Raw genomic sequence first — 27613 nt, 5'->3', positions numbered from 1 at the left:
GGCTGAAATAGGGGTGTGATTGAAGTTCAATCCAGAGAAGCTAGCTGTTATACGGAAAAGTAAAAGGAAGCATTTAGAAGGTTGTGGTTGCCCTTGTTATTGTAGGTTCTGTTCCACCTTGTCAATGAGATTTGCAGTCTCAGCATTCTTCCAGTTTCCTGGGTCATCTTATGTTTTGAGTGGTCAGGATTATCATTTCTCTTTTGTGCTTGGTTAGAAAGTGGGAACATTTTCTGCCTAATTCAGATCTTGTCACACTTATCCAGATCTTTGTGGCCTCCAGTCTGGATTATTGCAATCCATTCTATGTGGGACAAGCACTGTGGATTAGTCAGAAGCTAAAATAAGGGTAGAATGCTGCTGAATACTTGTTAGATGGTTTTAGCAATAATGGAGCATATTAAAGCAGGTCAGGCACAGAGCTAATACTAACCAGATATACAACAACAAACACATAATTGACTATAGGCTTCCATGCACAATTAAAATATCATTTTAATTATAGTTTCTGTGTGGTTATGGCTCGTGCTATACAAGAGCTTCCCTGATTTCCTACAGGGTCTGGCCTAGTTTTCTGAAGTCAGTCAGCTAGCTGAGATCTATCGTAATCAGCTCTTAGATATGAAAGGCTGGTCACTCAGGGGTTATCACTCTCATTTTTGGTTTTGAATTCATGCCCAGCTTGTCCAATGAGCTCAGGTTTCTTATCCCTTAGGATACAATGAAAGGGAGTGACTGCAGGAAGTCTTTTGGGGCAGAATGTACATGCAATAGCTCACGTTTGAAAGTATTCACCATGGACTTGTATACAGCATACATCTCAAAACAAAAACTACATAAAATTTTTATACAACATAGAGCCTTTTGGAAACTGACTAGTCAATTTTAAGCAGGTATGTTTAAATATCTTTCTGTATATTTGTGAATACTGAGTTAAAATTATCTGCAGAATAGATACCGGTAGTCAAATATTTAATGAATTGTAGAAATTGTTAAGGTTATATTTCATTTTTCAGAAAAAAAATATGGCATTGCGTTGGATCACACTGAGTAGAGTATTAGTACTAATCTCACATACATTGTTTCCACTGTATTATCAAAACTGACAAACGATAAATGATATATTTTCCGTTTGTACAAGCTAATACAACATGAACATGCATTTCCTCTTGCAGGGACCAGAGCTGTTTCAGCTCCAATTCCAATGAACTGAGTGTGCTAACACTCTTTCCTGAGGGAGTCCACAGACCTACAGTAAATTAACAGGTATCCTAATTTGGATCTGGGTTGTTGACCTGAATTCAATGTGGGATACACCAATATTCTAACAAGGTGATTGTATTACCCTTATAGTTAATGTAAATTATTGCAAACACAGACATTGGTAAAGGAGGATTTTTTAGGAAGGACTTACTTGATGTAACATCAAAAGAGAAGAAATGAGTGAGTATTAGGAGACTTGCATTTTTTGAAATATTTTAATTTTTTTCCTTTTGAGAACAAATGAGGCATTTTTCAGAGGAGCCAAGAACTATCTTTGGTAAGAGAAAAGATGTTATGGAAAAGGGGACTGACAAAGAGATAATTTTAAATGCAACATTAAAGGTATCTGTGTAGAAAACATAAAAAATGTCCATAAATCAGTTCTGGAATTTAGGACCAGATCTTTCTATGAGCACACTGAATGGCAGGACCCTTGGACCAGTGAAATTACACTCATATGTATGGGTTTCCAGGATCAGGAGCTTTCTATGAAATAATTCTCAAGGACATAATCAGCTTGACAATTTTAAATGTGTTCTATATCTTTTTGTTTATACTTCTGTGAGCTTAAATTAAAAGCAAAATACATCTGTGCCATTATTCACTGTCATTGTTAAACTGCAATCAAAAGTCAAAATGGAAATCATGTTTTAAATGTTTTATTTTTTGTAGATTATTTGAAAAATGTCAGGTCAACCAAATACAAATCTTCATTTCCATTGTTTTGCTCTGTTTGTAACACTTCTTTGACTTTTCCCATTTTGCCTGCAAAACTTTTTTATTTTACACTTCCTGCCACTGCAAATATCCCTCTAAGTATATGCAATAAAACAATTTTAAATGGGGCATTGCATTAGAATTCAGCTCTTACTGTATACCAGAAAAAAAAATATATCCTACATACAAAAGCAGAACAATCCTTCCTACTGGAGCTCAGGGATTGGGGATGAGACGAGTTTCCAGTTTTCCATCTGCCTCTCTGCATAACGCAGATGTACCAATATTGGAAAAATGTTCCATTTATGAAGTCACAGCTACCCCTCAACTACTATTCTGTTATTCCCAGCCAACTCCAAGAACATTCAGGTTATGCTAAGTCAAATTATATCATCTTTCAGGCTGCATCGTGATTGTGGGTTTTATAAAGTTTATAGGGATCTACATCCTAGATCTCCCGCTTTGATTAACCACATTTTTATTCATCTGCAGCCTGACAAACATGCTTGTCAATTTTAAAATCTTTTGAACTTGGAAGACCCTGAAAAAAAAAAGACACTGTGCTGGGAATTACTTTGGTCTTCATCCCAAAGTAAAAAAAAAAGCACAGATGATATTAACAAATTTTTTGGAAAATTAAACCTATCAGGATATTTTCGAAACAGTAATAATGCTGATATATTACACTTCATTCCTCTTTATAATGTCTCAAAAATGGTGAGGAAAAGGCTTTAATAAAAATAAATGTGGTCACATGTGAGATAAACCTGTATGATGAAGAAAAAGGTCTGGAAGGATAGAAGGATTTATAAACTTCTGAACCTGAAATTATTGTACCAGTTTCAATTTTCATGGCTTTAACACAACCATTTTTTTAAAAAAGGAAAAGAAGGCTTCTGCATATTCTGACTTGAAGATTTCATGTTGATAATTCCGTAATAATAATCATTTTTCAGGAAGACTGTTTTATGCATGGTACAATATAACTATGTTATGCACATTCTGTGTTTGACTATCAGTGAAACTAAACATTGGGTAAATGATGACCAGCCTTTTTTCCAACCTGATATGAATGTGGGGTATTCAAAATCATGTGGGTCAAATATATCTCTTTGTAAATATCCTGTACCAGGCTGTCTTCAAGTAAACCCCATGTTAGCAATAATATTAAAGTCAGAGTCAGTGGACTTTACATGGGAAAAGTGCAAGTTGGTATATAGGGCTGCAGCACTGCTGCTTTTCAGTCTCTGATTTGATTTAGCAATTGCAGCCCTCCATGCCACTTCCATAGTGCCCTGGGCTGTTGGCTGCATGGTCACGTCACTAGTACACACCCATGGTTGCCCTGCTCTCTGAAGAATAGGTGGTTGGCATAGATAGGAAATAACAATCCTTTTCTGAATATGGCCCTATCATAAACCAATGTTCTGTATGGTCTTTCATTGCTATTCTGCTCTAGGATGAATTTCACTGTAAAGTTTCACCTGGTGCAAAGGTACCCTCTAGATGAATTGCCCCAAATAGATTAAATGCACATCTTCCTCATACAATGGGAATTAATAATTTCCAGGAGACAATAAGGCTAGGAAGAGATGGTATCAAATGGGAAAGCCAATCTAAAAGAACTGTAGTTTGAAAGAATAATAATGAAGCAATGCCAATAAATTATCAAAGTAAGAACCATCAATATATTATGTTAAATATTACTATTCTTCAAGATCACATTCACTTTTGTAACATGACGTAAAAACACTCTCAACCTTTACAAAAACAAAGATATGTAATAGAGATAGAACTGATACATTGAAACAATTACATCAATAATAATTACATTGGTAATTGTTTAAAATGGCTTCAGTTTCTTAGATTGCTCCTGTAAGTGTCACCATATTGTTACATTCAGGGAGTAGGTCAGTCACTAAGAAAAGCAATTATGAAATGCAAATGATGGTGCATTTATTGTCAAGATTGTCTTAGAGAACAAAAGTCTGCTTCACGTGACTCCAAGAAGATGACATAATTGAGTGTTTGTATTATAAACAATAAGTAAACTATATAAACTCTTGGCTAGAGACTGTAATGAAAGAAGGTAATTTGGCCTTTTCCCCATTATTTCTATTAAAATTTGGCAATTACATTACCTTCTAAAAATACAGAGCACCGTCTTGTGGATGCACTCAATGACCGGGTAGCAAACATGAAAAATCAGGAGGTGGGGGAATAATAGGGTCCTCTAAAAGACAAAACACTTCATATTGGGACAATAGATTGCTCTGAAGGAATATAGCCTACTGAGGCTACAGCTACACTATCAGTTTTGACACAAGAGCCTATGCAAATAAAGCACAGATTATCATCTTCCCATGCTTCATCTGCATACTCTCTTTTAATCTGTTTTTGCGCAAAAAGAAGTAGCGTGGCCATGCCCGTTTTGCACAAAATCCCCTTTTTCCACAAGATCCTTATGCCTCTCCGGGACAGGCACAAGGATCTTGCGCAAAATGGGGGGTTTGCGCAAAACGGGCGTGGCCACACTGCTTTTTTTTGCACAAAATCCCCTTGCACAAAAAGAATGGCAGAAAACATGCTAATGATGTTGCAACTTATGCTAACATTAGCATGAGCATTAGCATATTTAGCATATTTTCTGCCGAAAAAACTCATAGTGTAGAAGTAGCCTTAGTGCAGCTGTAGCCTGAGTGTCCACTCATCCTGTTCCATTACTTGGGCTGGTATTTTAATCTCTGCTATAAAGAAAGGCAATAGTATATTGCTAAAGATCCAAGTTCAGATCTCCCACCGAGGGGAAGTAAGTAGAAGTTTTTCTAGGACTAGATTATTGCTTATACCTTATGAATTCACAGAATAAGGTACAGACTATCGAGTAAATCAAATGTTTGTTCAATTTTTGTTTTGGATTAGAATTTAAAATAATTTATTCAATCTGTATTACTTGTCTATGGTTCCTGGAAGGCTGAATGCTGCTTTGCCATACACTGTACCAATCATTAAAATTGTTAGATTTGTTGAACATGTTGGTAAAAACAACAGAATTTGGGCTAGGTATTTCTAGGGAATGGTTATCTTTTCAGAGATTAAAAAATGCAGCTTATACATTGTATGAAGTTGTTTAGATTCCTGTAAATGTCAAAGTTCAACTAAACCAGCATTTTTAGTCTTTGCTGTAAAAATTCTAAGGGTACATCTCGACTGAATTCCTTTGTTGCCAGAGGGATGCAGATTAGGCAGGTCAACATTGCAAATGAAGCAGGGATTTAAATATCCCATGCCTAATTTGCATAAAATGGCCACCTTTTTGCTGACTCCACACTTTGTCGGCAAAAAGCAGCAGTCTAGAGGGGGATCTGTCGAGAAAGAAAGTCTTTTTCGACAGATCCCTTAAACCTCCATGCAGGCATAATTGAAACTACCTACTCTGTGCCGCGTGTAGCCGCGGGCACGGAGTCCGCACTAACGGGGACTTAAAAATGGCGGCGCTCGGCAAGATGCAAATGAAGCCCGGGATATTTAAATCCCGGGCTTCATTTGCAACTTTGAATGCCTACATTAGCCACCCTAGTTCAAACTAGGGTGGCAGTGTAGACATACCCTAACAGACTTATTTGGGCATAAGCTTTCATGGGCAAAGACCCAATTGGTCAGATGCATACATCTAAGCATCTGACCAAGTGGGTCTTTGCCCTCAAAAGCTTATGCCCAATAAATGTTAGTCTTCAAAGTGCCACGGGACTCCTCGTTGCTTTTGCAGATGCTGACAAACATGGCTACCTCTGGGATAGTTGAATTTTACTCTGATCATCCTTATCTTCACTTTTCAAAATAGTCAATAAAATAATTCCTGAATGCTTGGAAAAGGCTGTGATGAAATAAATGCAAATGTGTATCTGAAGGTGATGCCTGACTCTATCAAAAAGACCACAATTAGTTATATGTGTTCCTTGCAAGTTTTTTTTTTCAGGTAAATCAGACAAATGTTAGACCTAGGCCCTTATTCTACTAAATTTAAAAGCATTGATACAAATAGCACAATTACACTTTTTCCTTCTGATTTTTTAACTCAGCTTCAATTTCCCAGGCAAGCCCTTCAATTGGCTTCACAATGGCAGATTCTCTACCTGTCTAGGACATCATTGACTTTGATGAACACACGGATCTAGTCATGTACAGATCAGCTGGATAGTCAGAGCATAAGACCGAAATGCTGATTATTTTAGAAAACAACTAATCTGAAATAGTGCTTCTAAATTAAACAAGCAAAATATGCAGTAGCCTGTTTAGTTACTCAGGCTGCAGGTGTAATTGCACATTTTGCACTGCCGAAAGGGAAAGCATATAATTATCAACACATGGCCATTTGCTCTTTAGGCTCAAAGGTGGAAGTCTATAAAATTTATTTTGTTATTTTAGCTACAAATTTAAGAAAATTATAAACTCCACACCAATTCATTTAATGAATTGGCTTTTACCCATACAAACTTATTCCCTAATAAATCTATTAGGACTCCTTGCTATTTTTGCCCTTACAGACTAACACGGCTACACATCGAGACATAAAACAAATGGTATTTTTGCAAAATAAATTTGTTCTGAAAGACAAAGTTCCAGAAGTAAGTTGATAGAATTGAATATTTCTATATTCTTATAATTAGACATCTGAGTGTTCACTTTTCCTTTCCATAACTGGTTTTGTGCAATTTGATAAAATCTACCCATATCCAAATTTTATTTAGGTACTTGTGATATTCCACTGTGTTGTTGATTCATATCAAAGCTTTTTTTCTGATTAAAAATAACACTTTATACACAGCATTATAAAGAGCTAGGTTTATCCACATAAATTCAGAAGTCTCAATTGATAGGCCTGAGATTTTTTCTCAATGATTTTTGAAATTTCAGAAATTCACAAGTAGCATCTCAAAATCAGTATCAATACAAATATGCCTTCTTGGTTTACTACTTATTTTAACAAAATAAAATATTTAAAGTAGGGATGAACAGAGGTCACAAGTGCCTCAAAAATCTAAAAAAAACCCCAACAACAGTAAAAATACTGAATTTTCTCACAAAATTTTTAAATGCAAATTAAAAATATGGTATATAAATTAAAGCTATAGTTTTTAGTTCAATGTAAGATGTTACATATGTGATGCACTTTATAATACAAAGTTGATCATATCACCTAAGAATTCTGCAAGACATTACCAGATCCAGAAATAATTCAATTACCATATGTATGCAAATGGTCAGTATAGGACATGATAACACTAGATTTTTCAAAAATGGATGAATTCAAGCTACAGGAGTTCAAATCATAACCAGTAGTAAATCTATAAAAATAATATTGATATAATAATTTCCAGATGCTACTAGACCAATTTGTGAAGCATAAACGTCTTCGGCAAAGGACATCTCTATAGAGATATTTCTAGACTTCTGACATTGAACCGATACACAGTTCTGACTTTTAAATATCAAATTTATCTGTAGAAGATTAATTTATTTTCCATTACAGTTTCTCATTTTCTTCTTCATCCATAAAATTAACTGCAGTGAATTTCCAGGAGTAAAAAGCTGTCTTTTTTCAGGCTCGTATAAGAGGAGAAATAGTCACTTGTCCTGAAAGCTGGCTACAATTGAACACATTAAAGACAAATTAAAAGCTGTATACGGTACACATGAGGTACTCTGTTGTGAACTAGAATATAAAGTTTATAAGGACAGCCTTTCATTGGGTCACCAAGAAGCATAAAAATGGATTTGATGATAACAAGAATAATAAAATTAAATGGAAAAATACAATATTTACCTTTTCCAACTGGGCATTTTTTTTTGATTTGTACAAAAACTCCCCCACTGCCACAAAGACAGAAAGTACCAATCCAGCTGCCAGAACGATGAAGATGCCACCAATATTTTGAACTCCCAGAGCACTGGCCTCTTTACTCTCCTCTTCTGGACAACCATTGCCTCTCCACCACTTCTCCTTCATCATGTGGAGCTTGCCTTCCTCTTGCAGCTGAAGAATTGCTATAGTGATCTTGTCTCTGTATGGAGACCCTGCAAGAGATTAGAGGAAACATTGTACCAAAGTATATTTTAAGGAGAATAAAAATGTTTTAGTCCAGTCCTGAGAAGGATATAACAGAACCATTCTTGTCATGGCTCACAATTCTGTAGGAATGTTTTGGTGGGGAAAAGAGACTGTTTTCAGGTCACAGAATATAAGCCATTTTTCAAAGTTAGTACATATAATTGAACACATATTTTTGTACATGATTCATGTAGTTATGAAAATACCTAATTTGTGTGAGTAAATTGTGCACCTGACTTGTTAAGTAGTTAATTTATCTTACATGCATATAAATACCTTATGGCTACTTCTATACTACCTCCAGTATCCCAAAATAGCTACCCCGCATCTTTTTGAGTGAGTCATTATTTCAAAATATAAAAGACTCACTTTTCTGACATCTCTGTAAACCTCATTCCACGAGGACTAAGGACATTTCGAAATAGTGATTTATTTTGAAATAAGTTCTGTGTAGCCAATGTAGCCAGTGTCAAATTTCAAAATAAGCTATCTCGAGCTATGGGTGCAGCATAGACACACCCTATCTGTTCACGCTTATCCAGTAGTATCTAAGCACACATAGAAATTCTGTTGCTACAATTGCTTAGGCTAAGCAATATGAATTTTTAAATGGAGGCCTTTAAATATCATTTGTCTGTGTGGCTTCAGAAATTTTAAGCTCTGTACAACCAACCAAATGTAGGATTAGTTACAGCTAACTTCATTTAGCATATCTAAAACTATAGACTATATGCAGTCTAGAGTTCATGCATGAAATTATACAAGAAACAGCATTTCAGATGCTTACTTTCATAGCAAAAACAATAACATCAAGGCCAAACCACCACAAAAGTTTGAGATCACAAATAGCTGAACAACTATGACATTTACCAGACATTTATCTATCTTACATCAAGACTGCAGAGTACGGTGTCTATTGAGCAGTGCAGCAACAGGGGCAGAGTTAAGATTAACTAGATACTTTAAATCTGCATTTCTATATTTTTCCATTTTTATTTTTATTATTTATTTTACTCCAACAATTCTTTGTGTTTTCTAGAAAATTAAAAAAAAAAAACCTCTGAGAATTAATTTGTCTATGGCTGTTTACACCAGCCAAGGATACACATTTACAACATTAACATTCTTTTTGTCTCTGAATGAAAACAGATATGGGAAAAAGCTGCAATAGCAAATGACATTACAGAAGTCTTTTCCCCAAGTACTAGATATACTACAATATCCCCACACAGTGAAGCCATCACATATATGGAGAATTTTGATTTCTCAGAAATTATGATTGTTACTTTCTGTCGAAAGAATCATGCTCATTGTCAGATTGTCACATTGACTAAATGCTAGGAACATTGAAATGCCTTCAGAAGTGTTTCTTTTTTTGCACTTTATTGACTAAAAGTTAATGGAAAGCCACAGACCCAAGGACATGATGGGCAGAGGCATGTTTTAATGACAGCTGCCCTCTCTATTTTTTGTTAGGTGGAAAAATCCATTCGTGTGCATATATCTAGTCAATATTCCTTTGTTCCATGTATATTGTACCCTTGTGTAGCTTATGTTCCTTTATATTACTCTGGTGCATGTTATCAATTTCAGAAGCCCACCATTATTAGCTTTTTTTTTAAGTCCCTAAATTTGAACTTACACATGGAAAGAGGGAGCTGAAGTGGCTGGATGCCACACTTGTTCAATCCCAATGTAGGATTCTCCAGTGGCTGAAGTCCTGGGGGCTGAAATTACAGCAGCCTCCTCCCATATCTTTGCTGTGGGCTATAGTTTTGCCTGGAATCTCTGTGGCTTTGTGCACTATAGCCCCTACTCTAGTACACTCTTCTTCCTTCAATTTCCACCCCACACCTATAACAGGAATGGAAAAGGTATCCAGTCCTTTTACCTGACCCAAAGGGACCTGGTGGGATCAAGGATCTCACTCCAGTATGTGGGGCAGAATAGTCTCTTAGATTTGGATTTCAGGTGTCAAATCTGTTTCCTCTATTGGCCTACATCATTCAAAGTTGGTTGTGTTTCCGAGCCCAGTGTAAAATCCCTTTTTTCTCCAGGCTGTGACCAAACTGTAACCACGCATTTCAGAAGGAGGAGGGGAGAGAAATGTATTTTGCTGTAGATAAGCCTCGTTACCTTTTAATGAGAGGTTGTTTTTAATCTTTGTACAGTGCCCAGGGACTTTGCAATGAGCACTTTACAAATTAAATTAATTAATAAATAATGCAAACAGATAAGGCTTTTATTTTTAGAAAGGCAGGGAATAAAATCATGGGCACCATTCATAAGTGCCTTCTGCATTGGGACCGTATATCACGTTTAGGGATATAACAGGCCACTATTTTACTATTCCTGTTTCAGAGAGGTTGTCTGAGGTTATTTTAATATTCAGGTTTCAGAGAGATTTACAAGGAATCTGGTAACACTTTCAAAACTAACAAGTTTATTAGGTTATTAGAGCATAAGCTTTCATGAGTTACAACTCACTTCCTCAGATGATGAAGAAAAAAAGAAGGAAAGACAGAAATGGGAAAGACAGAGATGGGAATGTGACATCAGTGCTAATTAAATCAGACTGTGCCACCAGACTCCTTGTTATTGTATTATTGTTATTGTTCTCTGGATGTCCAAATCAGAGGTTTTAAATTAAATTGAATACCAATGTGAATCTGAGTAAAAGAGATGACTCATCCTGTGAGCAGTAGTGTTGGTATGTATATCATCCACCATCGGGGAGGGGGGTGGTTAGCTTTCTCTCTATGAACTCTCTCTAACATACCCCTCACTTTTGTACTATTAGTTGCAGTTTTATGGTGTCTCTTTGGTTGATTAATAAATGGTCAGGCTTGTCTATTCTGTGAATTAGTCCACACCGGAGGAGTGTAAATTCTAGTGTGCCCCATTGTGTTGTTCAATAACTGGCTCTTTTGGACCTGGGTGGTACAAACCAAAAGTTTCCTAGAATGTGTTAATATAGTCTCCTTTCAAACAATGCTAACTGATGTGCACAAGGGAACTCTGTATGAGAACCAGTAGGGTCTGCACAGGCCGAAAGGGTACTTCTAAACAGCAGCATTATTTCGGCGTAACTGACATTATTCCAAAATAACATAGAGCACATATACACTTTAAGCCTTTATTTTGAAATACAGACAGTCCCCGGGTTACGTACAAGATAGGGACTGTAGGTTTGTTCTTAAGTTGAATTTGTATGTAAGTCGGAACTGGTACATATTGTAGGGGAAACTCTAGCCAAACATTTCTCCAGAGCTCAGTTTTATTCTCCCACACCTCACTTCCCTCAGTCCTTTATTCTCAAGCTGAGGTGTCTGCTGAGAAAAGCCACTCCGCGTCTCCCTGGTCTGCTGGGGGGAAGCAGCTAGTGCGGGGTTGCCTCACCCCATTTGTAAGTAGGGATCTGATGTAAGTCGGATCCATGTAACCCGGGGACTGCCTGTAATGTCAAACTGGAGGACTCCTTACTCCAACTCATGGTAACCCTCATTTCACAAGGAGTAAAGAGCAGGGGGCTGGACAATGACCTCTTGAGGTCCATTCCCGTTCTAGTGTTCTATGATTCTAAGTTGAAGGAAGAGTGTTCTTCCCTCAACTTCCTGCTGTATAGACAGCAGCAAAAGCCGAATTAAGCAGTTCCAACTTAAGCTACGCAATTGACATAGCAGAAGTTGTATAGCTTAGTTTGACTTTAGCCCTGCTGTGTAGACATACCCTTGGTGTGCAATCTACTAGTTCACACTACAATTTATAGCCATATTTTCATTCACTCACCGTCCTCTTTTATCTCCATGGCAGGATAGGGTCCTTAGAAAGGGTGCCACTGGGGTCACAACTGCAACTATACTACTAGCTGTGTGGCAGGAGCCACACAAGTCTGGCTAACATGATTTAGGTTGTGTTATACTACCTCATGGAATACTTTTCACATGGAACTGATCATCCCAGTGCATAATACTGGCTATTTCTGCACCGCATCTGGGAGCATGATTCCCAACATGGGTAGACAGATGTGTGCTAGTTTTGTTTTAGCTAGCATAAGAGAAGTAGCCATGTGACCCTCAAGCTGCTTGGTACCTGGCTGCCTACCACGGGCCACTGCTGCCTTGCACTAAGTTACTATTTTTTGGCAGCAGCTTTTTTTTCCCCTCCCTGCACTGGGAGACACACTTCCAGCTTCAATGTAGGCATAATCACTGTGTCTCTTCATTTTGTCACTCAGCTCGTAGTAAGGGTTGGCATATTACTGTGTCCCTCTAGGATTAACCCAAAGAAAGAACTGTTGCTCAGGCAACCAGTTTCTTCCCTACCTTTCATCTGTTCCAGGTATAGACATTTCTGCTTTCTTAGGATTGCTAGAAAATTGGGAGCCGAAATGAAGTCAAGACTACCGAAAACCAGACAAATGAATTTTTGATTAATAGATAGTTCCAAAAAATAGAAAAAATAATCTAATTGAGCTGGAATTTTTTTTTCAAAATTTTCATCAGATACGAAAAGTAAAAACAAAGTGGTAGAGTATTGAGCAACACATTTTATTTCCCTTTTGAAAAATCTCAATTTTAAGTAAATTAAAGCAAATTTCAAAATAAAGTCACTTCCACTCAAAATAAAAAAAGAAATGTTTTGTTTAAAAAAGGTAAAAATAAATTATTTTTTGTTTTTGTCTTTTTTTTTTAAATTTCAGTTGAGACAATTCAGCAAAATCAATATGCATTCACAAAATGTTTCAGTTGTAGCCGATGGGCTAGTTTGCCTTTGTTATATTTATTGTAACTCTATTCATTTTATTCTGCTTTTATTTTAATTTTTCTTATGAAATTAGGATGTTTGTGACAGTGCTATATATATTAATAAACTATGTTTGCAATTATACAGTTCCTATAGTGTGAATGTTGCATCTGTGTACATCAAGGTTCCCAATCATAGAATAATTGAATAGTGGAACTGAACCTGGGACAAAGAACCTGTCAACCATTGCTTCATGGCGCTCTTTCGATTTGAAAGTAAAACCGCAGTCTAGACGCACTTCTTTCAAAAATAGAAGCCTTTTTCTAGAGATCCTGTAAACCTCATTTTTTGAGGTTTACAGGATCTTTCGAAAAAGCCTTCCCTTTTATATATAATAGTGCTTTTTCAAAAGAGCACCATGACGCAATTATGCAAATGAAGCATGGGAAATTCAAATCCCAGCTTCGTTTGCAATTTCAAAGTGCCTAATTTACATCCCGCTATTGAAAGAGGGATGTAGTCTAGTCACACCCTAATGGTGGTAACTGGAAATTTATAAGCAATTTTAGATCAGGCAACACAGTGTTGCCAAATCTGAATTTTTGATGGAAAAAATCATCAGTAAAAATTTTTTACCCAGCTCTATTCACCAGCTACACACTCAGGGCAAAGAGCAAACAAGCTGCCAAAAAATAGTAAGGTGGCTGTGGCAACACAAGGCAGCAATAGCCCAAGCTAGCAAGCTCTGCTTATACACAGAGGTCAGTATAACTGACATAAGGCTGTAAAACTGAATAGAAGTCTAACTATCTCCTACTGCTCTATATGTTACAATCTAGCCCTCAGTGACCTAACCCTCTGTAACTTAAAAACAATGTATAGCCTTTAACTAATAACTTTCTTCACACATCTGGAAGAAGGAAGGATGTTAGTTTAGCAACAGTCTGGAGATAAGTATATTCATATTATGTTCCATTGAAGATATTTTGGTACTACATTGCCTATGCATATTTATTAACAAGAATTTAGATTACATTATGTTGAAAGAAAAGTCCCCCTTCTCTTTATTTCAGCCCCCAGATTGAAGCCCAATCAACTGTGATGGCAGGCAGGGTTTTTTGTTTTTGTTTTTTGGGGTTTTTTATTTTGTTTTGTTTTATCATTTTTACCAATTGGCATTTTGTGCTAACTCATTTTCCTTTGGTCCAAGTCAATTGTGGGAGTGAGAAAGTGTGGTCTAGATGATGGAAACAACCCCTAGTATTTAAATATATTTTAGAGGCTGTTTGGTACAGAAACAGTCCTGACTCATTTCAAGTTCATATACACTAGACTAACTGCCATCTACATTTACAAGATAGGGAATTTTGTCCATTTCTTTTTTTAAATGTATATTCATTACATCTGAAAATTGAAACAAACAGAAAAAAAGCAATTAATCAGAATAAACTATAAGCACAGAATTATGAAGACAGCAATTAAGTATGAAAAATATCCAAATAAAACTCAGATATATAGCACAATATATTTATCAAAGAAAGTTAAGTATTACATTAACACTATCTACAAACATATATTTAAATTCTACATGGCTATTCAGCTCAACAATAGCGAGTCTCTTTTTCTACAGCCTATTTCCACATATTTTGATGACAGATCTATAGCTGGCATTGATTTGTGACCAAGGGTATTTGTGCACGTAGAGGAATATCTATCATTCACTATTTGTCATTTAAAATATTTCAGATGCCTAAATGATGAGCAAGAGCATCGTCATGTCATTTTGAGTGACTGATCCTAGGTTCCAATGTTATTAAAGTGAAAAATTCGCTAAATATCTAGAAGCTGAGATTTTTGATGTAGGTACCTCAGAATAAAATGGCAGAAAAATCCAAGTATGATGATGAACAATTCACATTGTGCTGTCTCTGTTGGCTAATTTATTTGCAATACGTTACTTAAACAGCTCCCATAATATATATATTTTTTAAAAAGGTAACTTTTAAAACAATTTTTGTTCATGTGAATTTCATTGATTTACTGCTACATAATAAGGGGGTCTTTTTTGTTTTGTTTTGTTTTTGCAGGGAAACAAAAGAAGCTTGCCTAAGAAGACATATGCAGTCCTGAGGTATTGTTTGCTTCAAGGTTTCTATTGGGAGAAGCTACAATGCAAAACCCAGCAGTAAAAACTCTACCCAAAAGGAGTTGCAATGGCACAGAATATCCCTACTTTGGGCAGGGTAGGCTGTGGAGATGACCAGAGTAACTTAAAAAGCGGTCAGGGATAACCTGGTATAGGATATGGAAAAGGCAGCCAGTGGTTAAACTCTGTAAACACTGGAAACATTCCAGTAAGTCATTCCCTACATGTAGAATACTAGCACCATGGGTATGTCTAGACTACAGGGTTTTGTCAACAAAAGTGGACTTTTGTTGACAAAACTATACCTGCGTCTACACTACCGCCGAGTTCTGTCAACAGTAAGTCAACAGAACGTGGAAGTTTTGTTGGCGGCAGTAAACCTCATTCTACGAGGAATAACGCCTTTTGTCAACAGAGTTCTATCGACAAAAGGCGCTATTGCATCCACACTGTGCTTTTTCAAAAGAGAGAGTCTAGACTTTCTGTCCATAAAGCGGCTTGCTTTGTCGACAGAACTGGCTATAGTCTAGACACTATTTGTCAACAAGAACCTGTAGTCTAGATGTACTCTGTGGGTGAGATTGTCATGGCCCTCAAAACCAATGGAGATTGAAATCAAGCCTCAGGAGTTTTAAACTTCCATCTCTGCAGCAGGAAGGAAATCAATTACATTTATTCATCAGAATTCATCTTGAAGGGTGGAAAAATCCTTTGCAAATTTTCTAAAATTTTAAAGATCTAGGCTTGTGGCTAAAAATGCACCACTAAAGTAAAAACTGAAAGAAAAGAAGAGAGTAAAAACAGAGTCAATTTTTTTCCAGATTTGTAGGTGTAAAAGAAACGTGAACTTTGATTCAGTAGTGAAAAAGGAGTGTGATTTGGAAGCATCAATCATCCATAGAAATCTATATAGTGGAAAAAAATCTTAGGCACAAATAACTGTGCAGAATAAAAAAGTATGTCTAGATGAAATGTGAGAGTAGAGTCTTTGATAAAATAATTCCTATCATGGAAGAACAGGAGAAGAACTAAAATTTCAATGAATACTGGAACAGGATAAATTTTAAAGCAGCAAGCCACAACTTCATTAACTTTTAACTTCAATGAGGGTGGGATAAATTCTCCTCCTCTCCTCCAGATAAGTAGGAATTTGTTTGGTTCTGTGCAGTGCTAAATGGCCTCCATGCAAACTAATCAATATTCAGTGCATGACTTTGTCAGCCTGACCCCTGATTCACAACATCTCTGAGTCTTCACATAGGGTTGCCAACTTTCTTCACTCCTTATTCGAGGCCTCACCCCTGCTCTGCTTCTTCTCTGCCCCACCCCTGCTCCCACTTTCTCCATCCCCCCTCCCTCCGTCACTCACTCTCCCATACCCTTACTCACTTTTACCATGCAGGGCCAAGAGTTTGGGATGTGTGAAGGGAATGAAGTCTCTGGTGGGCTCTGGAATGGTGCCGGTGATGAGGGATCTGGGGTGAAGGAGGGAATACTGGGTCAGGGCAGGGACCGGGGTCTGTGTAGCGATGCAACCCAGCAGGAGTTTGACTGTGGGTGGGTCTATCTGCTGGGTCAGAAGATTGGTTTGCAGGGGGTGGGGTTCAAGATGTGGGGTCTTGGCAACACTTACTGCAGCTGCCAGGAAACTGCTGCCAGGTCCCTGTGGCCCCTTGGCACATGGATGGCCAGGGATGTTCTGTTCACTGCCCTCATACCCACAGGCACCATGCCCATAGCTCCCAATGAGAATGACTTCTGATGCCCCTCTCCTACAGCTCCCATTGGTCATGATCCAGCCAATGGAAGCTGGGGGGCAGTGCCTGTCAGCACAAGGACAGTATGCAAATCCTCCCTGGTTACCCATGTGAGTAGGGCTGCAGGGTCCATTTTTAACCAAGCAATCTGATAAAAAATTGGATGCCTGGCAATGTGACCCTCTTACCCTCTCCCTGTGAATGGGAAGAAGGGTACACAGAATAGGTATCTCAGTTTGAGAAGACAGATTATTTTTTCACAGCATCTCAATATCCATAGCTGGTGTGTGCCAGCTGACTTGGGCTCTCAGCTGACTGTGGACCTGTTTTGTTTCTGTGAACATGTCTGAGCTCAGGCTAGAGCTAGGCTCTAGGACTCTGGAAAGTAGGAGGGTCCCAGAGTTTGGGCTGCAGCCTGGGCTCAAATGTCTACATTGCAGTTTAACAGCTCTGCAGTCCAAGACTTGAGAGCCTGATTCAGCTGACACAGGAAATTGGTAGAACTTCTTTGCTGTGTAGATATACTCATTGGTGTCTAACTTGGGGTTAACAGGTATCTACAAGGTCTAGTATAGACCAGCCTTCCACCTACACTGGTCCTGGTCACAAATGGGAATAAAATTACAAATGTCACTTGTAAGCTTACAACTTTAAAATCCTGTCCCTTTCTTTCTGAACCCCTAACTGGGTCACCCTGGTGAAAAAAAAACAGCAGATACTTTGTCAATCTTGGGAAAATATTTCTTCTTCATCACCACCAAAATTGGAGATTGATTAGATCCACAACATCTTGAATACATAGTTCAAACTCTTTCTCTCTCCATTATAGGACGGTAGCGCAGGGCAACAGCAACTGACTCACTGTCTGCTACATGCTATGAGGATTTCACATATAGGAAGTGAGAGCTTAACAGACAGTCAGTTTGTTGCTTAGTGGTTTGCAAACCTAGTGAGGAGGGCTTTAAACTAGGTTTGTCGGGGGACGGTGACCAAAACCCTAAGGGGAGTGGGAAAGTCAGATACCAGGAAGAAATGCAAGAGGAACAAGCAAAAAAGGAGGACCCCTGATCTGAATGGAGAAGATAGGGCGATCAACTGGTTATCTGAAGTGTTTGTACACTAATGCGAGAAGCCTGGGCAACAAACAGGAAGAACTGGAGGCCCTGGCGCAGTCCAAGAAATATGATTTAATTGGAATAACAGAGACTTGGTGGGATGACTCGCATGACTGGAGCGCTGTCATGGAAGGGTATAGACTGTTCAGGGAGAACAGGCAGGGGAGAAAAGGAGGAGTTGCACTATATGTAAGGGTATGTCTACACTACCCCGCTAGTTCGAACTAGCGGGGGTAATGTAGTCATCCGCAATTGCAAATGAAGCTCGGGATTTGAATTTCCCGGACTGCATTTGCATGAAGCCGGTTGGCGCCATTTTTAAATGCCGGCAGTTTGAACCCCATGCCGTGCGGCTACACGCGGCACGGAGTAGCTAGTTCGGATTAGGCTTCGTGGAATGAGGAGTACAGCTAGTTCGGATTAGAAGTCTAATCCGAACTAGCTACTCCGTGCCGCGTGTAGCCGCACGGCACGGGGTTCGAACTGCCGGCATTTAAAAATGGCGCCGACCGGCTTCATGAAAATGAAACCCGGGAAATTCAAATCCTGGGCTTCATTTGCAAGTGCGGTATGCCTACATTACCCTCCTAGTTCGAATTAGGAGGGTAGTGTAGACATACCCTCAGAGATCTGATGGGCAGAGTTCCCCGGGATGCTAACATGAAGGGGAAAGGAGTCCAGGACAGCTGGCAGTATTTTAAAGAAGCCTTATTGAAGACACAGCAAGAAACCATCTTGATGCGTAGCAAGAGAGGCAAACATGGTAGGAGACTGGATTGGCTTACAGAGGAAATTCTTGGTGAACTTAAGCACAAAAAGGAAACTTACAAAAAGTGGAAACTTGGACAATGACCAGGGAGGGATTTAAATGTATGTCGAGAATGCCGGGGGGATATCAGGAAGGCAAAAGCACAAATGGAATTACAACTGGCTAAGGCTGTGAGGGATAACAAGAAAGGTTTCTACAGGCATGTTAACAAGAAGAAGGTGATCAAAGAGGGTGTGTGGCCCCTCAGGAGGTAACCTAGTGACAGATGATGTGGGGAAAGCTGAAGTACTCAATGCTTTCCTTGCCTCTGTATTTATGGACAAGGTGGGCTCCCGGACTAATGCACTAAGTGAAGCAAGATAGGATGAAGATGAACAGCCCTTGTTGGGTAAAGAATAGGTTAGGAACTATTTAGAAAGGCTAAACGTACACAAATCCATGGGTCTGGACTTAATGCATCCGAGGGTACTGAGGGTGTTGGCAAATGTCATTGAGGAGTCTTTGGCCATTATCTTTGAAAAGTCGTGGAGTTTGGGAGAAATCCCAGATGATTGGAAAAAGGCAAATGTAGTGCCCATCTTCAAAAAAGGGAAGAAGGACAATCCAGGGAACTATAGGCCCGTCAGTCTTACCTTGGTTCCTGGAAAAATCACAGAAGGGATCCTTAAGGAATCCATTTTGAAGCACTTGGAAGAGAGGAAAGTGATTAGAAATAGTCAACATGGATTCACAAAGGGAAAGTCGTGCCTGACCAATCTGATTAGCTTCTATGATGAGGTAACTGGCTCTGTGGACATGGGAAAGTCAGTGGATGCGATATACCTTGACTTTAGCAAGGCTTTTGATACAGTCTCCCACAATATTCTTGCCAGCAAGTAAAGGAAATGTGGATTGGATAAATGGACATAAGATGGATAGAAAGATGGCTAGAAGGCCGGGCCCAGCGGGTAGTGATCAACGGCTCAATGTCAGGATGGTCGTCAGTTTCTAGCCGAGTGCCCCAAAGTTCAGTTCTAGGACCGGTTTTATTCAATATCTTTATTAATGACGTGGATGAGGGGATGGATTGCACCCTCAGCAAGTTTGCAGATGACACTAAGCTAGGGGGAGAGCTAGATACGCTTGAGGGCAGAGATAGGGTCCAGAATGACTTAGACAAATTGGAGGACTGGGCCACAAGAAATCTGATGAGGTTCAATAAGGACAAGTGCAGAGTCCTGCACTTGGGATGGAAGAACCCCAAGCAATGTTACAGGCTAGGGACCAACCAGCTAACTAGTAGTTCTGCAGAAAAGAACCTGGAGGTTATGGTGGATGAGAAGCTGGATATGAGTCAACAGTGTGCCCTTGTAGCCAAGAAGGCTAATGCTATTAGGCTGCATTAAGAGGAGTATTGCCAGCAGATCCAGAGATGTCATTATTCCTCTTTATTCGGCTCTGGTGAGGCCTCATCTGGAGTATTGTGTCCAGTTCTGGGCCCCCCACTACAAAAAGGATGTGGACACATTGGAGAGGGTCCAGCGGAGGGCAACCAAAATGATTAGGGGGCTTGAGCATATGACTTATGAGGAGAGGCTGAGGGAGTTGGGTCTGTTTAGTCTGCAGAAGCGAAGAGTGAGGAGGGATTTTATAGACGCCTTCAACTTCATGAAGGGAGGTTCTAAAGAGGATGGAGAAAGGCTGTTCTCAGTAGTGACAGATGGCAGAACAAGGAGCAACGGTCTCAAGTTGTGGTGGGAGATGTCCAGGTTGGATATTAGGAAAAACTGTTTCACTAGGAGGGTAGTGAAGCACTGGTATGGGTTACCTAGGAAAGTAGTGGAGTCTCCATCCCTAGAGGTGTTGAAAGTTTTGGCTTGGCAAAGCCCTGATTGGGTTGATTTAGTTGGGATTGGTCCTGCCTAGAGCAGGGGGCTGGACTTGATGACCTTCTGAGGTCTCTTCCAGCTCTATGATTCTATGATTAGTGATTGTCAATTAGGAGAAGCTGAGATATTCTTCTCTACTCCTGATCTCCTCCCTCTTTAATGGAAAATGGGAGAAGGCCCTCTCTTCTCCCTTTTCTCAGTATCCAAGGCTGTTTTTCCCCAGCCAGTCCAATCATACACCTCCATGCTGAGATATGGATGAGGTGGCATATGTAAACATGTTTGTAAAGTGTGTGTGGTTTTCCCTTCTGGTGGCTAACCCACAGAATAGATAGTAACCCTGCAGAGCTGTCAGTTTAGGGAGCTGCACTTAGTGCTAATGCTTGAGGCTCCTGGTTCAAGCCCTGGTGACCTGTGGTAAGTTTCATTAAACACACTAGATGTTACTACTGCTCACCAGGGGTACAGCTACGTAGTAGCATTATTTTGGAATAACATTACTTATTCTGAAATAACATATTGTGCATCTACACAGCAAGCCCATTATTTTTAAATGAATTTGCAATTCCGACTTCTGTAAACCTCGTTGTATGAGGAATAAGGGTATGTCGACACAGCGGCGCTATTTTGAGTCCTCTATTTTGAAATTAGTGCTGTATAGTCATGCCTAAATTCAAAAGAAGCTATTTTGACTTAAGCTACACAATTGACATTGCTCAAGTTGTGTAGCTTATTTCGAGTTCAGCCCTGCTGTGTGGACGTACCCTATAACTTTCTCTCATTTGTGATGATGACTGTGAGTACTGGACCAGCAGACAATAAAGTCTGAGATCAAGACCTGCTGGCATTTTAGATCAAGAGACAGCCTAATGGCTTCCCCACAACCAGCCAGATCAATGGAAATGCATTATAAAAAGGCATATGCACAAAAATGTCTATTTACAGCAACATGAGTGCATAAAAATATAGTTTCATAAACCTGAATACACTCAAGCTTTTATACACTGTAGTGAGATTTTAGTGCTACACTCAAAAAGTTTTATGTGAATAAGTTTTCTGCCCTGAAGTCTCAACACATAAATATTTATGCACATAAGCGCTTAAGTAAGACTTATGCACACATAATCTTTATGTTTTGAGATGAGACTTACGTGCTGAAATCCTGCTGAGCTCGCTGATCTTGGAGATGCTGACAAGCGGATGATAATTCAGAGAACCTCCTCACTATTTACCCCATTCTAAGCTATATTTATTCAAATGTAAAGACTACAAGATATCCTTAAGGAGTTGGAGTGTAATCTCATACCCTACAGTTGGCTGTACATAAATTTGGTACTAAATAAATAAAATGAATGGCAGCACTCTACCAAATCCTTCATTAATCAAGTTCTAATCCATCAATTTAATTATATTCTAATCATTCAATGGAAGTATTATATATATACAAAGTTTCAAGAAAACATTCACTATTAATGAACCTTGCACAAATGTTTGAAATTTGGAACTTGCCTAGGATGTGATATAGTCCCCATGGAGGACTATAGCCTTTGATTGGCAAGGGGAAAAAAAAGAGAAATCCCTTCTGAACATTCTGAGTGGACATCTAAGTTTATTTTTAAAGCAGACCTTAATTGATGCTTAACTCCCTGTGACATCACTCTACATTCTACCTTCTTGGCCTCAGCAAGAAGTTTTTTCACAGGCTGATAATGGGGGACTGTGCGGAGAATGAAACAAAACAACAACAACAACAAAACCCCCAATGACAAAACAATGACAGCACCAAATCCTCAAACACACTAACAAAAAATATCCAACTTCAGTTTCAGGGAAAAGAGTACAATGGCAGACACGAGGAATGTAAGGGCTCTCCAATATTTGTTATAATTGTTGTTAGAGCCTACAATATTCTGCATGTTCTATAATTTTAAACAAAAAATCTCTTTGTCCATTGCAAGGATGCAGCCACTTTAGTATAATTTGTAAAAAGTATAAGCTGAGCACTATTGGCTGTTAGCTCCTCCAGAGCAGATGCAGGAACTATGCAGTGCCTGGCCAAGCTGCCAAAGCTCCCCTCCTTCCTACTTTCTGGAAATCAGGACTGATGGGCTGTGATTGAAGGAAAAGAGCCTTCAGAGCATGGTGAAGTAGAGTCAATAATTTGACTCTGTTGTGACTCTTCAGGAGCAGAGTCTGTGGGAGGATGTATCCCAGGGAGCAGGCTTGGATGTGTCCTCCTGGGCCACATATCAATCTGCCAGTCACAGGGCTCTGGGCTAGAACCCAGTGGAGTAGGGAGTGCCAGGGATTCTCTGCTGTAAGCCTTAAAGAGCCTCACCACTGACTGCCACTGCCCTTAGACAATAGAACCAGACTTCAGTGCAGATTCCCCTCTCCCCTTGGAGCCTGACAGACCTGTACTGCTTGGGATGGAGAAAAAAAGATGATTGGCTTCATTGGCACAAAGACAAAAACCATTGATTGGAATTCCCTGGTTGCCACTATAGCCATTAAGGGAGGTGAAGGATTTCTCCCTTTCACTTGTTCACTACCTGACTTTTTTGTACCTTCTTTCTGAAGACCATTAGCAGTGTTAACTTTCTGCCCCAGATATGTAAGAGTTTTGGTTGCTCAACATCTTTATCAGAGGTACTCTGCAGGGTGTTTAAGGCTTCTCATCCTATCAATAAATGCCATATAACTTTAGTCCTGCATTTCTGTGGTAGACAGTAATTGTTACAATATAAATGGTCAAAGTGTGGACCATAGGTGAATGAATTTCATGGCTTCCTAACCCTGTTGTCACAGTGGTTCACTCCTGCTGACCATTAGCTGCTAATGGCAGCTTAACAATGGGAGGACTGATTTGACCAGGCTGTCACATCAGTTAGCATAAGCAATTCATTGGGTGCTATTTAAGAGATGATGAGCGGTAGAGCTTGTGATTATAGCACTAGATTAAGATACAGGAGTAGACTTTTAAACTGAGCTTTTGCTACTCTCTCCTTTTGAATTTTTTACCTGTAAAATGGGGGTCTATTAATGTTTTCCCAACTTACAGCAGAGCTGTGAGGAAAAATTAATATTTTTGAGCTCACTGCCTTGTTTGTAGTGAGAGCGATATAAATATGAATTTTCTCCAGGAGAACATTTACAAGGACTAATTGCTCTTTAGCATCAGTTCATATTCATACATTTGCAGCCAATATAGCCTTTTTTACATGTCCATAACAATGTGTCATAAAGATCTGAATAGGAGTAATACAAGCATTATGTATATACATTTATGAACATAAGGTATACCTGTTGCTTCTCTTCCCTTTACCAGCTACCTGTATGTTTACTTATTTTCCTTTGTATTTTGAACTCCTCAAGACAGGGATCATGCCTCCTTCTTTGTTTGGAAAGCATAGACACTATCAGGAATAAATAATACATAATAATAAGTCTGGAGACTGAGTGTAAAATTCATATGGAGTCAGGAAAAATGAAACTTCCACCTACAATGTTAATTTGGTTGTGTGGCACATCTGATTTTATACTCCTGTTTCGCTGGTTAGTGTGTAGCTTTATGTATTCTTATTCCTGGCAAAAGATATACCATGATGAAAAAGGCTATCAAATGTGCATAACGTTCCTGATAAATCCTTAACTTTGGAATTTCCTGACTTTGCATGTTTGTTGATAGTTAAAATTGTCGTAAACTTCTCAGATTTGATTAAAATAGCAAAGGGATTTGAAACAAGATTTAGGAGGCAAGCCAAATGGGCACATTTACAATGCCTCTTTTATGCCTTTAAGTCATTATTGATAAAAGGCCTGGAAAAGACAGAACTCGTGGGAAGCAGAGAATCATTAAACTTGGGTATTATTGGGAATAATTATAAAAAGCTCTAACAAATTCCTCATATATTCTGACAATGTTTACCCTTTTTTTTTCAGTTTCTACCATCACCTTTTCCCTATCTTCATAAGCATTTAATAGAGATCCTTGTATATATGCCATTCACTGAACTGAAAAACAAGAGAGAAAATGTAGCTGAGGTTTCTTTTTTTTATTAAACTACTGGAAATATGTATACAGGTAACAACTGGGAGAAAAATTAGTTCAATCTGTGGGCTAATTCCTACAACTGCCATTGATGAACACATCCTACATCACACGTGTTTGTATTCTTGGAAGAGTAGGAAAGGACATCTTATGTTATATTAATTTATAATCAGTTCAGCTCAAAACATCACATACTGTTATGTACTGTCTCCATCTTTGGAAAGAAAATCATAAGAATTTATCAGCACAGTTATTTAAGGACCTGGTGTCCTTTTTTACCATGAAGACAACAAAAGCATGGTAGCCACCACATCTTCTTGCTATCACAGATATTCTACCAATATGACTTTATCATTGGGTTTGTCACTATCTTTATTTTCATAGCTCACCGCTATTATAGGCTACTGTTTTAAAAGTTCAGCTCCACTGTAAAGCACAACATTAGGCAGAATGCGGAATACTGAAAACATATTCTGACCACAGCCATTAACATGAGCCTTTCTTCCACAACTCTGCATGTTATGAATCATGAAAAATGATCACTGTAAATGGAATAATCTTGAAACTATTATTTTTATGGGACTGCTGAACTGTAAAGTAAAAGAACAGGATAACTCCATACTGAGGAAATAAGTGATAGTACTCATACTTCAACTAAGAGTGTCTTAAATTTATATGGTGTCTTTGACCCCACATTTCTTTGAAATCTAGATCATGTATAGAGGAATAATTTCTAAATGCAGAGTCCTCTGATGGAAAACAGCAGTGGGTAACAGCACATAGCAACACTACTTATCAGTTAAAGAAAGGAAGTTAAAAGTACACTACATGCTATTTAAAATGCATGCAAAATTAGTAGGTAGGCCCAGTGTAAGTAACAAATTGAAAAGTATCTAGCACACATAAATAACATCCCACTCCTGAGAAAAATCTCACATTCATGAAACATAAAAAGCTAGGACTTTAGTTTTATGTCTCATCTAGAGATTCACAGTTAAATAAAGATTGACCTTTTTCCATCCTCTTTTCCAAATGAATAGAGAAATGTAATACAACAGATTCAAGAGGGAAAATTAGGTTCTTTGGCCTTGGTTCAACCATTGGACTTAATGTTAAAAAGATTATTATTCATGTATCTTTCTCTTGTATTTTTATTTCCTTCCACTTCTTCTTTCACCTAGAACAATTACAGTAAATATCTCAAATAAATCTCTTGCTGGCTGTTGTACGACAAAAAATGTCAAAAATGCAATGTTGTATGTGAACTTGGCTGGTCTCTGTGTAAGAAAATGCACATCACAATTGCTTTATTTAAAGCAGTTGGAAAGATTAATTAAAAATGAAATGAACAAAACTCTGTTAACCAATTTTATATCTGTTAGCCATTTCATCTGATGCCATTAATTATACTTAATGGTGAGATAATTCTTACTCAAACAGTTGTTTACTCTATCTCTCACATCAGTTAGTAAACACCTGAGACAGCTATGCCTAATATCCTCTTAAGAGCTCAATAATAAAATTATCAGTCTTCAGAAAAAAAAGGAAGAGAATGAGAAGTCAGCCAGAACACGAAAAGGAGGATAAACCAGACCCACTGGAACTACTGTACACAAATTAGAATGAAATTCAGGCCCCAATGAAAGTGAATGGGAATTTTATAACAGATTACATTAAGGTCAGCTTTTCTGCCCAGTTTACTTACTAAGTGGCATTTGAGTATAAGCTGAATAGTAAATATTTTATATTTGGCTTGTCTCTATTTAAATAACAAATATGCAAACACACACAAGTCGTTACAGTGCTTCAGACGAGAATTTCTATCAAGAGTCCACACAACATTATGGAAAAGAATAAGAGAATTCCACTGCCTTTTCAATGTCCTTTTCAGTAGTTCCCCACAGATCAATTTGTATTATATGAATAATTCCCTAATAAAGGACTCTCCTCCTGGAAGATCTGGATGAAGCTTCTAGTTCCTAATTTTGATTTACCAGGCTGGCAAAGGACTAGAAATACTAACACAAGAACTGAGACTCCTTCTTGGCCTCCACACTAAACTTCATTAATTCACTTTAATCTATTCAAGAACATATATACTATGAAACAAAAGGCCTCAAATAGTCAATAATGAAACAGCTCATTTGCTACACAGCACTTGACAGTAAAAGCATATCATCCCAGCATTCCACCTACTCTGTATGGTCTCTGTATACACTAGAATTACAAATTTAAAGTCTTACACCTAGTTAGCTTCCATAAAACTAGTCCAAGATACCTTGAAAAGTACCAGATATACTCAATCTTTTTTTTTTTTTTTTTGTAAAAAATAAAAATAAAAATGATGCAGTAATGAACAAAGGTTGGCTTATGGATAGTTCATTGCATTTTACTTTTTTTTTTTTTTTTTTTTTTTTACTTGGGGGGGTGAGCAAACTTTAATTCTCAGCCTACCAGGATGTTTTACATACTTGAAGTGTATGCAGGCACAGAGCCCCTCATCTCCCAGTGGCTGCTGTTTGCAGTTCCAGGTCAACAGAAGTGTCAGGAAGTGGTGGTCAGCATGTCCCTTGGCTCACCCAGCTTCCCGCAGCTTCCATTGCCTGGGAACAGTGAACAGCAGCCAATGGGAGCTGAGAGGCTCCGTGCCTGAAGACATTTTAGGTAAACAAAATGTCCTGACATAGCAATAAAGGTGTTTATGATCAAATATATTTGGTACCTCTCTCTGTGTGGACATGACATTCTATAGAACAAACAAAAAATGTCAAATTTAATGGGGAATCCTGAGAGGAAAAAATGTGTTTTTTGACCTATTACTTTGGAACTCATAAGCAGGGAAGATAAGAAAGAAAGACTGTCGGAAGGTAAAAGCATAAATTTCACTTCTTTGACTTAGGATTTGCTTAGCTACAAGTAAAATCAGAACAAGTAAAATTAGAATTGACAAGGTGGAAGAGACGAAATATGTGAAAGCAAGAAATAAATGGAAGGCAGAAGGATTAGTAAGGACAAGACAAGAGGAGAAGGAAATGAAATACATTAATGAATAAACAACCCCACAGTCTT

The 27613-nt window shown here is 38.4% G+C and overlaps 1 protein-coding gene across 1 annotated transcript in view; it reads right to left on the bottom strand.

Annotated features, from left to right (window-relative positions):
* Positions 1–27613, bottom strand: part of GRIK2 (glutamate ionotropic receptor kainate type subunit 2) — a 621233-nt gene that overhangs the window by 9509 nt on the left and 584111 nt on the right. Inside the window, exon 16 of the mRNA XM_075923935.1 lies at positions 7808–8058. Within this exon, the coding sequence (XP_075780050.1) occupies positions 7808–8058 (251 nt within the window). The remainder of the gene's footprint in view (positions 1–7807; positions 8059–27613) is intronic.

This window comes from Pelodiscus sinensis, chromosome 3, assembly GCF_049634645.1.
Source record: "Pelodiscus sinensis isolate JC-2024 chromosome 3, ASM4963464v1, whole genome shotgun sequence".
Classification (NCBI taxonomy): Eukaryota; Metazoa; Chordata; order Testudines; family Trionychidae; genus Pelodiscus; species Pelodiscus sinensis.
Note: the sequence above shows the minus strand (reverse complement) of the source record. Positions and strands in the feature narration are given on the sequence as shown.